This window comes from Hypanus sabinus, chromosome 7, assembly GCF_030144855.1.
Source record: "Hypanus sabinus isolate sHypSab1 chromosome 7, sHypSab1.hap1, whole genome shotgun sequence".
Lineage (NCBI taxonomy): Eukaryota > Metazoa > Chordata > Chondrichthyes > Myliobatiformes > Dasyatidae > Hypanus > Hypanus sabinus.
In genome coordinates, this window is record NC_082712.1 from 35,626,333 (window position 1) to 35,642,031 (window position 15,699).

The 15,699-nt window shown below is 43.0% G+C and overlaps 1 protein-coding gene across 1 annotated transcript in view; it reads left to right on the top strand.

The window, feature by feature from the left end:
- arsb (arylsulfatase B) overlaps positions 1-15,699 on the top strand; it is a 79,468-nt gene that overhangs the window by 9,683 nt on the left and 54,086 nt on the right. The window contains exons 2-4 of the mRNA XM_059974466.1: positions 5,947-6,133; positions 7,089-7,279; positions 9,989-10,196. Of these exons, the coding sequence (XP_059830449.1) occupies positions 5,947-6,133; positions 7,089-7,279; positions 9,989-10,196 (586 nt within the window). The remainder of the gene's footprint in view (positions 1-5,946; positions 6,134-7,088; positions 7,280-9,988; positions 10,197-15,699) is intronic.

A 15,699-nucleotide genomic window follows, 5' to 3' on the forward strand; every position in this document is an offset into this window, starting at 1 on the left:
GGGGGAAGAAACTGTTACATAGTCTGGTCGTGAGAGCCCGAATGCTTCAGAGCCTTTTCCCAGAAGGCAGAAAGGAGAAGAGATTGTATGAGAGGTGCATGGGGTCCTTCATAATGCTGTTTGCTTTGTGGATGCAGTGTGTAGCGTAAATGTCCGTGATGGTGGGAAGAAAGACCCTGATGACATTCTCAGCTGACCTCACTATCCGCTGCAGGGTCTTGTGTTCCAAGATGGTGCAATTTCCGAACCAGGCAGTGATGCAGCTGCTCAGGATGCTCTCAATACAGCCCCTGTAGAATGTGATGAGGATGGGAGTGGGAGATGGACTTTCCTTAGCCTTCGCAGAAAGTAGAGACGCTGCTGGACTTTCTTTGCTATGGAGCTGGTGTTGAGGGACCAGGTGAGATTCTCCGCCAGGTGAACACCAAGAAATTTGGTTCTCTTAATGATCTCTACCGAGGAGCCGTTGATGTTCAGCGGGAAGTGGTCGCTCCGTGCCCTCCTGAAGTCAACACCATCTCTTTTGTTTTGTTCACATTCAGAGACAGGTTGTTGGCTCTGCACCAGTCCGTTAGCCACTGCACCTCCTCTCTGTAAGCTGACTCATCGTTCTTGCTGATGAGACCCACCACGGTCGTGTCATCAGCGAACTTGATGATGTGGTTCGAGCTGTGTGTTGCAGCACAGTCATGGGTCAGCAGAGTGAATGTTCTGGGTTATGTCTCATAGCTTTATACTTTATTCAGGTTTTTAATAACTTAAGGGAAGCGTGAGAAGTCTGGTCAATGTAGTTCTCAGTATTTTTTATTATTTACTTTTTATTTGCATGGATTGCTTTCTTCTTAGGGTAGTACGTGGTGACATGTACAGTTGCAAGAAAAGAAGTTAGTGAACTCTTTGCAATTACCTAGCTTTCTACATTAGTCTCTCCTAAAATGTGGTCTGATCTCCATCTAAGTCACAATAATAGACAAACTCAATCTGCTGAAACTAATAACACACAAACAATTGTACTTTTCATGACTTTATCGAACACATTGTTTAATCATTCACAGTCCAGGCTGGAAAAAATATGTGAACCCTTTATTTAATAACTGGTAGACTCTCCTTTAGCAGCAATAACCTCCACCAAACGTTTCCTGTAGCTGCTGATCAGCCATGCACAATGGCAAGGAAGAATTTTAGATCATTTTTCCATACAAAACTTTTTCAGTTCATCAGTATTTCTGGTATACCTTGCAGGAACAGCCCCTTCCAGCTCACGCAGTAGCATCTCAATTGGGTTAAGGTGTGGACTCTGACTTGGCCATTTCAAAGCACAAATTTTCATCTCTTTTTAAACCAATGTGTTGTTGACTTATTCTTACATTTCAGATTTGTGTCTTGTTGCGTCATCCAACTTCTGTTAAGCTTCAGGTGACATACCGCTACCCTGGCATTCTCCTGCAAAATGTCTTGATACAGTTTTGAGTTCATTGTCATCTCAACCATTGTCAGCTGTCCAGGCCCTGAGGCAGCAAAGCAGCTGCCTGCCATGATGTTCCTTCCACCGCGTCCCACAGTTGGGGTGTGGTTTTGCTGTTAGTGTGTAGTACCCTCTTTCCTCCAAATATAGTGGTGTGCATATCAATGGTTCCACTTAATATCAGAGAATGTATGTAATATACAACCTGAAATTCTTACTCTCCACAGACATCCATGAAACAGAGTTTTTAAAAAAAACAAAGAATGAATGACAGAAAAAAGGCTAGAACCCCAACCCCTGACCCCTCCCATGTGCAAACAGCAGCAAGCAGCATTGGCTTCCCCCCCCCCACTCATCAGCGTTCTCACCACCCTCCGTGCCAGCAACAGCAAAGCCCCCAAAGAGAACCCATGGTCAAAAACTGAACCAACATTTTGACATTCTACAGACTCCCTCAGTAGCAATGAAGAGACAGATATGGCTGCTTCCACGGTGATGGGGAGACAGCAGTTGTTATTTTGATGTTCCAGTCAATCTGAAGCGTTTTGCCAAAAAGTTCAACTTTTGCCTCATCTGTCCACAGAGCATTGTCCCGGTAATGTAGTGGACAATGGTGCATCCAGGTGATCTTGTGTAAACTTGAGACGTACAGCAATGTTTTAATTTTTTTTTGGCGAGCAGTCGTTTCCACTATGGTGTCCTTCCATAAACACCATTCTTGTTCAACGGTTTTCTTCTAGGGGACACAGGAACAGAGACTTAAGCGTTCTAGAGATTTCTGCAGGTCTTCAGCATTATTCCTTGTATTCTTGGAGTGATTTTTGCAGGACACCTACTCCTAGGGAGAGTAGCAACAGTACTGAATTTCCCTTTCTGTGGACTGATGATCACTCCGGTCTTGAAGAAAACTTTTGTAGCCTCTTCCAGTGTCAGGCATCTCTACAAGTCTTCTTTGAAGATCCTCGGAAAGCTGTTTTGATCGAGGCATGGTGCACACTGATAAGAGTGATTTTTGGGTTTAGGTCATTTACATTTAGTAAATGGCTTTGGCTACCAGTCTTCTGTTCCTTGATAAGGTGTTGTGGATTCAGTATGGGACAATGCATTCCTAAGAACTGCAAATCCCAGTCAATAGCTGATGGTGGCATCTGTGGGATGGATACAAATCAAAACGTGTGAAGTTCGTATATAGTTTCAGAAGAATGCATTGTCTATACCTTGTAAATATGGGATTGTCCTTTGTGTTTAGCAAATAAATATGGAGCCCCACGCTGGGCCAGCAGACTTTTCCACCGAAAGCATCTCCATATGATGCCTGCTGTACTTTGTTTTGTAGCTACCAGTAATTCTCTCCTGCAAATTCATTCACGCAACACACATAAACAGATCTTTCTTGAGAAAAGCAAGCTCTGTCAGTAACCTGACTTTGTCTTTTTTATTGGGCAGGAAACCTCTACAACCCACACCTCCAATCCCACCTCATTGATTAGAACAGCGCACTTTTTTGAGGTTCACATACTTTTTTTGAACCTAGACTACGGTTGTTTAATTGGTGTACTCAGTACAGACAAGAAGAAGTACAATTGTTTGTGTGTTATTAGTTTAGGCAGGTTGTGTTTGTCTATCGTTGTGACTTGTATGAAGATCAGACCTCCCTTTATGAGTAAATTGTACAGAAATCCAGATAATTGCAAAGGGTTCACAAACTTTTTCTTGCAGCTGTATGTACATAGATAATAAATTAGCTTTGAACATTGAATGAGTGGAGCTCGATGGGAATATGACATTATGTTCAGCTGTGTTGAAAAGTGACAAGACCATGGCTTGCTGTGTACTGCTTCCAAATAAGTAGACCTTACTGAAGCATCTACCATAACTTCATAGAACAGAAACCAGTTTGCTCTGTAGATGGCTTTCAATTGCAACCTCTTCTCAACTCTGAAGAGATCTTCAAAGCACAGAACAGTCAATTCCAACCTGCCTGAAAACGCACCTTTGGCAGTAGCACGTTTTTCTCCTTCCTTCATCCCTGCCGGCTAACGTAGAGCTCCAGTGGATCGCTTGACATGTTGCAGAAAGTACAATGTGCAAAGTTTATTTCCATGAGTACTCAAGTGTTTCCGGATCATGGCTTTGAAGAGTTAGACACATTACCTAACTAAGCACAATGGGGAGGGGGTGGTGGAGGCAAATTTTCAGGGTACTGCATCCTTATCTTGAACATCCAAATAGAATCAAATGAGAGAAGACCAGACAGTCAGGCAGACAAAATATATTAAATGGCATTAATTGAAAGTGATTATGAAAATAAGTGTCATTTTTTAAACGTTTTCTATGGGTGCTGTAACTTCTGAGTAGCCAACTTCAGAGGCAATTATAGTGTCTCAACATGCAGTACAGGATTCTTCGAGTAGATATCCCAGTGAGTATGACAACAATAGCGTAATTAGAGAGAATTAATAATAAACCTACTGAAGTTTTATTTGTAGGAATGGGGTGAACAGATTGGAGTGTGGTACCAAACTGGACAGCTTTTTCAACAATCTGGAGCTGTGTGCTGAATAGTGTCTCTGTGCCCTAGGCTTACACAGTGGAGGAGGTTTGCTGAGAGTTAATGAGTACAGCCAGTGTTTTTAAATATAAGAATATTTTTACCAAAAAAAAATGGCCAATCAGCCTCTCAGATCTGCTCAACCATTCAATAAGACAATAGCTAGTCTCCTGGCTCAGTGTTTTCCTTTATCATCTGCATATGCTTCGATTACCTCGTCCAAAGATCTATGGATTCTGCCTTTCATGTGCTTGTGAACTGAGCTTCCAGTGGGAAATTCTCTCAATGCTAGCGGAGGAGAGTAAGGGATAATCACTCAAACTGAGGGATAATGGAAGTCTAACAAAGTTTCTGAAGGCAGTGCACAAACGAGTCTCTCGATTTATTTTGAGGTGGAAGCGCAGAGTCAATGGACATCGATACTGTAGGAGTAATGAGCAAAAATTATAGATGGTGGAGTTCAGAACAGTTCAGAGTTTTATAGGGTAATAAGATGAGGTATCCATGCTTGAGGTCTAGGTAGGCAAAGCATGATGAGCATCTGGAGTACTGTGTGCATAATAAGGCCAGGGGTCGTCGTCGTCATCATCATCATGTACCATGTCATATGACATGGGCGATCACGGTCCATGACCATGAGTATTCTTGGCAAATTCTTATACAGAAATGGTTTGCCATTGGCTTCTGGGTGATGGGTGATCCCAACCATTATCAATACTCTTCAGAGATTGTCTTCCTGGCGTTCAGTGGTGGCATAACCAGGACTTGTGAATAGGTACCAGCTGCTCATTCGGCCGTCCTCCACCTGCTCCCATGGCTTCATGTGATCTTGACTGGGGGAGGGGAGGGGTTGAAACAACTTGCCCAGGGGTGACCTTTGGCTCACAGAGGGAAGGAGCGCCTTATCTCCACCAGAACCCAGGGGTGGCCCTGAGTAATGAGTGGACTGTGGGGTTGGAGGTTTATTCTGGCCTCAAATAGAAACACAGTGTACTCCACTGTGAAGTCCCTTTGAGGTATGCCTACCCTGAAGAAGCTTAAATCTTCTTTTCAATGGGAGTTCGGTTAGACCCTCGCTCACAGCTCACTCTTTGTGGTGCTCCTGCCGCCTACTGCCCATCTGGCTTCTTCCTCCTCCTCCTCCCTTTCCAATCTTGATGAAGGGTCTTGACCCAAAACCTCCACTGTTTATTCCTCTCTGTAATTGCTGCCTGATCTGCTGAGTTCCTCTGGCATTTTGTAAGCTTTGCTCTCAATTTCCTGTATCTGCAGAATCCCTTGCATTTAGAACTAGGGTCTAGTTTTTGCATAAGAGTTGGAATAAGTAAACAAAAGTTTGGAGGAAACTAAAATAAATTAATCTTACTCTTTATTGTCCAAATAGTGTGCTACACGCAGCGCTAAAATAATGACACGGAGTCGGTAAACTGCAATTAAAGATGATTTTATTCGAGCTTCACAGCCTTGCTTTAAAGCCTCCCTCATCCCGCCCTCCCCAGGCACGGATGCTGCAAGGGACATGTACTCACAAACCCCCGCAGGCTTTTTTCCATTTCCTGCGGACCTGGCCTTTGTGCCAGCACACTGGCTATTTGTGAGCTGGTTCAAGTGCGCTAGGAAGTGGGTCGCCACATGAGATCATTTTCTACTCCCTAGATTTTGACCATCGTTACTTGTATCTAAATTAAATTCCCTTTCTTATCTTTGTAACTTCATCTAAAATTGTCATTAATATTAGCAGCTCTGTAATGTTCTGTATTTCAGCATAAATTTCTGTGGAGCATGGAGCAGTGGACCGGGCCGATAGATGTAGTCCATGCCAGTAGATACTTTCAAAGTGTTAGTAATGGCTCTGTGCTGTCGTTTGTTGCGTGGCAACTGTTCTCACATAAAGCCACTGAGCGCTCAATTATTCATGGTTTCTCTTCAGATTCACACAGGTTTCCAGCACGAAATCATCTGGCCTTGTCAACCACACTGCCTCCCGTTAGATGAAAAGCTTCTCCCTCAGCTGCTCAAGGAGGCGGGCTATAGCACTCACATGGTGGGGAAATGGCACTTAGGCATGTACAAGAAAGAGTGCCTCCCGACGAGGAGAGGATTTGATTCCTACTTCGGTAACTACACGCTCTCAGTTCATTACAGTTATAATTTGGAATGGTAATTCTTCTGAAATGGGATAAAGTTGGTTCAGTTTTGTAACATTGCAAGAATAGCCTTTCTGATGACCACTGTAGATGTCAACAGCTGACAATTGCAATATAAATGTTATACTGAGATAACACATCCTAAATTTTTTTTGCATATTGAACATGGGCTATGGTCTGTGCATGACAGACCCCCTCATATTCCAGATCTTGCTTTTGAAAACTATTGAGAATCGAATTTCAATTGCCCTCAAAGAAGCAATGACTTCTGACTTGGCTAACAGACTTTGGATAGCAGAGTGAGTTTTTAACATAATGTTTTCCAAGTGCTTTCGTGCAATTGGATAATCTACTCATAGGCCTGCCATTAGAGTAACCATGGCAACAGTTTGGTTGCACTCGGTCCTGTTAGCATCAGTTCCCCACGTGCATGAACTCTTCAGTAGCCGGTAGGGAATTTTAAATGTTATCTTTCTATTTCTGCTTTTCATTCAGACATTGTAGCATTTCTCATGTACATATTGAACACCATGTTACTTGTTACTGTATTTAGTGAGCTGTACAGCGTAGAATGAGGCCTTTCTTCGTGATGAGCCGTGAAAAGAGTTGTTCATTTTAGTGTAACTTTCTTCTGTGTACAAGCTTTTTCTGGTTGTTTGATGAAATCAGATTCCACCAACCTTATGAAGTTTTTTGCAGATTTTTACAATTAACCCTTGCTTCTAGTTCAGTCAGAAAGACCGTAGCTTACCATTTTTTATGCCATTCATATAAAGTTATGTTTGAAAGATCCATCCAATATGCTGTGTTATCTTGGAACTTTTGATGGCATATCTTAATGATCATAGTAATGATAATCGTCTGTTTTCAAGTCCTCACTTGGTCTACAGTAATTTTAAATAATGTTGTTGCTTTAACATTTTAGGTTACCTGTTGGGCAGTGAGAATTATTATACTCACGAGCGCTGTTACTTCATTGCCCCATTAAACCTCAGTCGCTGCGCACTGGACTTGCGAGACGGGGAGGATGTTGCGACCGGGTTTACGGGTGTGTATTCAAGTCACTTGTTTACACAGAGAACCATTGACATTCTGTCAAAGCACAACCCTGCTCAGGTGGGTACTCGTCAGGGAACATTTACAAAGCTTGTTTTGCCAATGCAGCTGCTGTTTTTATGGTAGTCACAAACGGAGCCCAATTTTCAAGTGTAGCTAATCTAATTTTTGCCAAGGGCACTGGGGGGGGGGGGGGTGCGGGAGATTGATCTGCACTGAAAACTAAATTGAATGATGTGCCCAATGTCATCAACCAATGTGACAGGAGGAATCTTTACTGCCAAAATAGAGAAGCAAGTGTTCTAGGGTAGATATGAGATAAAGTGATTTGGTGCAGAAATAAGTGACCCCCCCTCCCCACTGGAGCTGAGTGTATCAGTAAGCGTGGAAGTCAGGGATGCTGTCAAACAAGAGAACAAATAACTTCAAAAGCAAGTACAATTTTCTTTTTGTTCTTAAGTACTTTTTACAAAGAAGTATCTATAAAAGAGATTGATAGATTCTTGATTAGTCAGGGCATGGATGGATATTGGGAGAAGGCAGGAGATTGAAGGGGAGGCTGAGTGGGACTTGGATCGGCCATGATGAAGTGGCAGTGCAGACTCGATGGCCTAATTCTTCACCTATATCTTACAGCCTTAAGTGCAATCCCGCTAAGCTTTTAATCTTAATGGGATCACAGTGGCCAGGTTTTTAAAGCTGTACATTGTACATTTGGTATGGATCTAAATATTTTCTGCCCATAGTGGTGTGAGCAAAGTATTGCGAATAGAAGGGCTAACTTTTACTCCCTGGGAGCAGAGGTAACCTGATTAATAGCCCAGAGAAGAATCTAATTATCTAAATACTTCTATAGTAATTTGCATTTCATTAAGCAGCATTAATATATGATGAAAAGTTGTTGGGGCTTTAAATTGTTCCCTCATACCTTTTCTTTAAAACTTGAGAAATGAAGACCTGTGCTAAATTAAATACAGTTTCTCTAACAAGTAGAGATTACTTGTTCTCCGCTTCATTTGTTTCCGACGTATTTGAAATATGTACATATACTAGCAAACAGTACTTGAATTTTAAAATTTGTCAATGTTTCTTAAAATAAATTAGATTTTAAATAAATTAAAATAGTTTTATTTAAATAAAACTATTTACTCCCAACCATAACTATTGAGGATTCTAAGGTATTGTTTAAAAAAAGCAGGAAATGTTGGAGCTTTTCTAGTCATAGACATCAGTAATGAGAAAGTTAACATTTAAAGTCATTAAACTCAATGCCATTTTTTAAAAAATCCCTTGACCTATTTTCCCTGAAGAATGACAGTCTTTCTGTTGCTCTCCTAAGTAGTAATTCCCCTGCTCTTTATTGTACCGAACAATCTACTTGTAGACTAGACGAACAAGAAACTTGTAAGATATAAACTAGCGGTTAAGTTTATCATTCTTTAATACAGAAGTTCATTTCTACCTCTAATCTTGTTTGTTAATATACCATTATTGAGAAACCAATCTAAATTAAATGACTTAAGAAGAGGCTGGGTAAAGATAAAACCACTTCTTTGCCCCAGAGGCAACCTGATAGTAGTTCATAAACTTAACAGACATAGATAGGGTAGAAAGTCAGTCCTTTTTTTCCTCCAGGGTGGAAATGTCAAATACTAGTTTCAGGGTAAGAAGGGGAAAGTTTAAAGGACTTGAGAGGCATTTTTCTTTACACGGGGAATGGTAGGTACCTGGGATGTGCTGTCAGGGGAAGCAATGGAAACAGATAAGATATAGGAGCAGAATTAGGACATTCGGCCCATCCAGTTTGCTTCACAACCAAGATAGCAAAGTTTAAGAAGCATTTAGACATGCACATGAACAAGTGGGAATGGGAGGATATAGACCTGGTGCAGGTGGATGGCACCCGTTTTAAATTACCGTCATAGTCAGCAAAGACATAAGGACCTATTCCTGTGCTGTACCTTTCCGTGTCCTCAATGGGACAGCTTTAGACAAGCCTGGATATCACATATTCAAGTGTTCTCAGATGGCAAGTCAAGAAGGATGTAAACAGGATCCTGTGCTTAATAAATAAGGCATGAAGTACCTGAATATTGAAATTGTGCTAATGCTTTACAGATGACTGACTGGTTATAGCTTGAGAGTGGTGTCCATTTTGGGCACCAAACTTCATCAAGGCCTCAGAGAGACCACCAGATCTTGTGGAGATTGACGGCAAGGATGGGAAACTCCGGTTATGTAGAGACACCAATGAAAGCGGGATTGCTTTTCTTGGACTGGAAAAGGTTAAGAAGGGAAAGCTTGCCAAGGCATTAAAAAGCCTGGTATTTTTGGAAAGTCTGTTTGGCAGAATTATTAGTAAACAAAGAATACAATGGCAAGAACAAAAAAACTTTTTTTAAAAGTGGCTTGTTCCTGTTACAGCTGTAAAAACAGCTGTAAGTGTAGTGGAAGAAGACCCAATGTCCTAAAAAGGAAAAAAGGTCAACTTGCAGGGCCAAATGGTTCTCCTATGCTGGGAAATTCTGTGGAAGAAATAGTTATGAATGAGTCAGCTGGTGGTGTCAATAACAAAGTAAACGGTAGAACCTCGGGCAGAAGTCTGCTTGTTCTTGATATGGACCTAGCAAACTGCACTTCAGAAAAATGTCAAGAGCAGCCCTGAATGAAAAGGTAACCAGCCTGATGTTATACGGGGGAGTTTGAGTCACCTTACACCAGACAGCTGAATATAAAACAGAGTTTTTCTTGTGTGCACTCTCTTTTTAGCCTCTGTTCCTGTACTTAGCTCTCCAGTCAGTTCACGAGCCTCTTCAGGTGCCAGAGGACTACATGAAGCCGTACAGTTTTATCCACGATGAGCAACGACGCCACTATGCAGGAATGGTGTCGGCGATGGATGAAGCTGTGGGAAACGTCACTGACGCTTTGCACCGTTACGGATTCTGGAACAACACTGTCTTGATCTTCTCCACAGGTAGGTCAAAGGACTTGAATAATACAGGACCCTCTGATGGATTGTATTAGCTACAGTTGTGGCCCAACGAGGTTCCTTTGTCATTCAACGTTCTATAGAGTTCCGGTGGGCAGCTTGCTGCCAGGGCCCAAGCCAAGCCAATAACTGTAAAATTCTAAATTGAAATGTATTATCAAATTCACACACAAAATGCTGGAGGAACTCGGCAGGTCAGGCAGCATCTATGGAAAAGGGTAAACAGTTGAAGTTTTGGGCTGAGACCCTTCTTCAGGACTGAGAGGGTGAGGGGGGGGAATGGCTGAATTAAATGGTGGAGGAGGGGAAAGGAGCTGGCTGGAAAGTGAGGGGTGAAGCCAGGTGGGTGGGAAAGGTCAAGGAGTGGAGAAGGGTAAGAGAGTGGACACTAGGAGAAAGGGAAGGCAGAGGAGACCCAGGGGGACGTTATAGGCAGATGAGAAGATCCAAGTGGAGAATAGAGGGTGAATTTTGATCACTGAAAGGAGAAATAGGTATTTTTACCATTACGTTGGAGGCCACCCAGATGGAATATAACGTGTTGCTCCGCCCTCGCCTAGGGACAAGAGGAGGCCAAGGACCAACATGTTGGTACGGGAATTGCAATTGGAATCAAATTTATTTATTGAATTTACGTCACCATATGCTACCCTGTGGTTCATTTTCTTGAAATCATCAACAGTAGACCAAGAAATGCAATAGAATCAATGTAAAGCTACGCAAGCATACAGTATGTAAACAGGTGTGTATGCAGCATATCATACAGTTATAGTTTCACAAACTGAAAGCTTTATTTTAGTGTGGAGACACAGGAGCCTGCAGATGCTGAAATCTGGAGCTTAAAAAGACAAGCTGTTGTTAGTGGAACACAGCGGTAAAGGGACGGTTGACATTTCGGTTTGAGACCTGCTCCGAGCCCAGTTCCATCAGTCTATCTGAGCTTGTTTGTGACACTTCTATATTGAAGGGAGGCAATTTCTGATGACGCTTGGAGGCTGGAAATCTTATTTAACAATAGTGAAAAGGCTGTGACCAGTGAGTGCTGGGGCAAAGTGTTGATCAGCCTGAGAGTGGGGCCAAGGACTGGAGGCGGCCTGTGCTGGGGTCGGACGCAGACGATGTCTGTTTATGTGAGGGTTTGGGAGTCTCAGTAACTTGGGTTTCTCTAGTCTCAGGGTAGTAAATGGTGACATGCACTGTACATACTTGATAAGTTTAGTTTGAGTGGGTGGGAGGGTGGGAGAGGACCTGTTTTGTTTGTTGCTGCTTGTGTTGCTCTGCTAAGAATTGCGGACATGCTGTTTTTGACGCTGGAATGGGAGGTAACACTTGTGGGCGGACCCCAGCACATCCTCAGGTATGTTGGTTGTTAACACAAACAATGCATTTCACTGTACGTTTCGATACATCTGAGTATGAATATCTATTTCTGCCAGTAAATAAAATGCACCCCTCTCCCTTCCATTCCTCCGCACTCGGACCTTCTCAGTTGCCTATTTCTTCCCCTGTGTCTCCTCCTCCTACCCTTTCTCCGATTGCCTGTATGTGATAAATCTGAATTAGAAAATCTTTCTCAGCTGTAGCTGAGTTTTCTTTTCCTGGCTAATGATTCTTGTATTTAAAACTATTTTTCTATAGTGTAATGTTACTCGAGTGGGGTGAAGAATAAATAATAAATAAATTTTTGTAAACAAAAAGGAACTTTAGTATGCAGTTCCCCTTGGCTGCTCTGCCATTCACTGAGATTATTGATAGTCTAGTTGTTATTCATATTACCACTTTCCTGCCTATTTTTTTATAACCCTTGAATTCCTACGGTCAAAGAAAAATCCATCCCAGCCTTGAATATGTTTAATAACTTGGCAATGCCAGCTTTCTATGGGTCTGCCTTTTCAGGCAAAAGTGACTGCTGACTACTGTATGTCTGCTGTAGATGTAGCTGTGTGAAGATTTGATATTCCTACACAGGGATCTGTGTGACTGTGGGAACTTGGTAGGTTTAGTTTTCCTATTCTACAACATTGCTCAAGTGTATCAGCTTGAAGTACTAATATCCAGTTACTGCAAGGTCATGCAACCTTGTATTGCGCGATGAATTTCTGAGTTGAACTGGAAAAACAGTGTTGTATTATCCGCCGTGTGCACAGCTTGTGGGATGCGCTACAGATGAGAAAAGTTTCCAGTTAGTCTGGAGTGCTAGCAGAGTTCTAGGTTGGTTGATTGGTTTATTTTTGTGATGCAGTGCTGAGTAGTCCCTTCGAGCCACGCAACCCTCGACAAACCCGAACCTAATCACAGGACAACTTGCAAAGACCAATTCAAGTCAAGTCACTTTTATTGTCATCTCGACCATTACTGCTCGTACAGTACATAGTAAAAATGAGACAACGTTTTTCAGGACCATGGTGTTAGATGACACAGTACAAAAACTAGACTGAACTATGTAAAAAAAAAGAAAAAAAACACACAACAACTACACTAGACTACAGACCTACCCAGGATTGCATAAAGTGCACAAAACAGTGCAGGTATTACAATAAATAATAAACAGGACAATAGGGCAGTAATGTGTCAGGCCAGGCGCTGGGTATTCAGGAGTCTGATTGCTTGGGGGAAGAAACTGTTACATAGTCTGGTCGTGAGAGCCCAAATGCTTTGGTGCCTTTTCCCAGACAGTAGGAGGGAGAAGAGATTGTATGAGGGGTGCATGGTGTCCTTTATAATACTGTTTCCTTTGCGGATGCAGTGTGTAGTGTAAATGTCCGTGATGGTGGGAAGAGAGACCCCGATGATCTTCTCAGCTGACCTCAATATCCGCTGCAGGGTCTTGCGATCCAAGATGGTGCAATTCCCGAACCAGGTAGTGACGCAGCTGCTCAGGATACTCTCAATACAACCCCGGTAGAATGTGATGAGGATGGGGGGGGGGGGGGGGGGAGATGGACTTTCCTCAGCCTTCACAGAAAGTAGAGATGCTGCTGGGCTTTCTTTGCTATGGAGCTGGTGTTGAGAGACCAGGTGAGATTCTTCACCAGGTGAACACCAAGAAATTTGGTGCTCTCAACGATCTCTACCGAGGAGCCGTCGATGTTCAGTGGGGAGTGGTCTCCTGAAGTCAACAACCATCTCTTTTGTTCAAATTCAGAGACAGGTTGTTGGCTCTGCACCAATCCGTTAGCCGCTGCACCTCCTCTCTGTAAACTGACTCGTCGTTCTTGCCGATGAGACCCACCACGGTTGTGTCATTGGCGAACTTGATGATGTGGTTCAAGCTGTGTGTTGCAGCACAGTCGTGGGTCCTACCCGGTAGGGTCCTTGGACTGTGGGAGGAAACTGGAGCATCCAGGGAAAAGCCACGTATTCCACCGGGAGAGACTGCTTACAGAAAGGCACCGGAATTGAACTCTGAACTCTGGAACGCCCTGATCTGTGGAGGCAGCACGCTAACCATTGCGCTACCATGGCACCCAGAGGTAGTGAAGCGATTACTGGTTCTTGCCTCCAGCAGTGGGTCTGTTAACAGAGTTAATGAAACAATGTGAGTAAAAGGATGGCGACTCAATCTGTGGAGAATAAATTCAGTGTTAGATTTGCCGTCTGTGCTTTAAACCGTTTGTTATCTTTCAGTGATTTTGAAATTGCAGTGACCGGTCGTTGAGTCCTGTGGTTTTTATGGGGATGAAGAAAGCTCATAGTTTCTGGTGCACATAACTGCAGCGTGATGGACAGTCTCCGCAGTCTTTAATTCATTATGTAATCCCAGCTGCAGTTCATTATCACAAGAATGGCGTATGGTGCTCTTAATTGGCTCAAAAACCATTCAAACATTTGCTTTTATTCTGACTGCACAATAAGCGCATAGTTGAAAGTTAATTGGAAAAGGAACAAGGGATGGCAAATTATTTTCATGCAGTGAGCTGTTATGATCTGGAATGCAACGGCCCATCTGAAAGGAAGCCGATCTTGTAATTTTAAAAAGGGAATTGCACATGCAATTGAAAAGGGAAAATGGTGGTGGGGGGGAGTACTGGGAATTTGAAAGAGCTAATGCTGGCACGGTGATCTAAATGGCTGCCTTCTGTTTTGTGTGAATCTGTGTTTAACTTCAGAATATGTGACTAGGGTGGGGGGGGATGTAAAAGCGGGGGTATCTTGCTGTATACAGTATGTTAATGAGAATGGGGTATTTCAACTTTTCCAAGGGCATCTGGGATTATATTGGTGTGAAAGGCTTAGATAGGCTTGGAATAATGATAAGGGGTCCAGAAGAGCCTTTTGAGCCAAAACGTAATTCTGTCAGAAAATACCATGTGCAGTTCTGGTTACCACAGTGGGGATGGGATTGCATTGAATAAGATAGAGGTCACTTCGTAAGAAGAGATTCAACAAGTCATTGTATTTCAGTTATGAGGAGAGATGGGGCGGTCAGGGTCTGTTTTCCTTTGAGCAGAGGAGGCTGAGGGCACTCCTGATTAAAAGGAATGAAATTATGAGGGGTATAGATAAAGGAGAGAAACTTATCCTCATAGATGAGCATAGGGTTGAGATTAAGGATACGGAGGTTTAGAGAGGATATGAGGAAGAACTTTCTGACACAAGGCAACTGTAATATGCTGGGTGAGGGGGTGATGGAAGCAGAGACTCTTGGAACATTCTAGAAGTATCTAAGCAAGTCTTTAACTTGCCAAGGCTTGGAAGTCTATGGGTCAAGTGTGGAAATAGGATTAGTACTTGATGACTGGAATTGACATAGCTTCTAAGCTTTTCTCAACGCTAACTGATTTCCCAATATACGTCAAACATGAGGACATCTGCAGATGCTAGAAATTCAAGCAACAGGCACAAAATGCTGGTGGAATGCGGCAGGCCAGGCAGCATCTATAGGGAGAAGTACATTCGATGTCCCGGGCCGAAACCCTTTGTCAGAACTAAATGTAAGAAAAGATAGTAAGACATATGAAAGTGGGAGGGGGAAATCTGAAATGACAGGAGGGGGAGGGATAAAGCTGAGCTGGAAAGGTGATTGGCAAAACGGATACAGAGCTGGAGAAGGGAAAGGATCATGGAACAGGAGGCCGAGGGAGAAAGAAAGGGGGAGGGGGGGTGCACCAGAGGGAGATGGAGAACAGGCAAGGAGTGATTGTGAGAGGGGCAGAGAGAGGAAAAAAAGGGGGGAGAATAATAAATAAGGGATGGGGTAAGAAGGGAAGGACGGGCATTACGGAAGTTATAGATATCAATGTTCATGCCATCAGGTTGGAGACTACCCCAGTTGGAATATTCTGTCTGGGTAGCCTCCAACCTGATGGCATGAGGATTGATTTCTCTAACTTCCATTCATGCCCCCTCCTCACCTTCTTACCCCATCCCTAATTTATTTATTCCCCCCCTTTTTCTCTGCCCCTCCCACAATCACTCCTTGCCTGTTCTCCATCTCCCTCTGGTGCTCCCCTCCACCTTTCTTTTTCCCTTAGGCCTCCCATCCCAT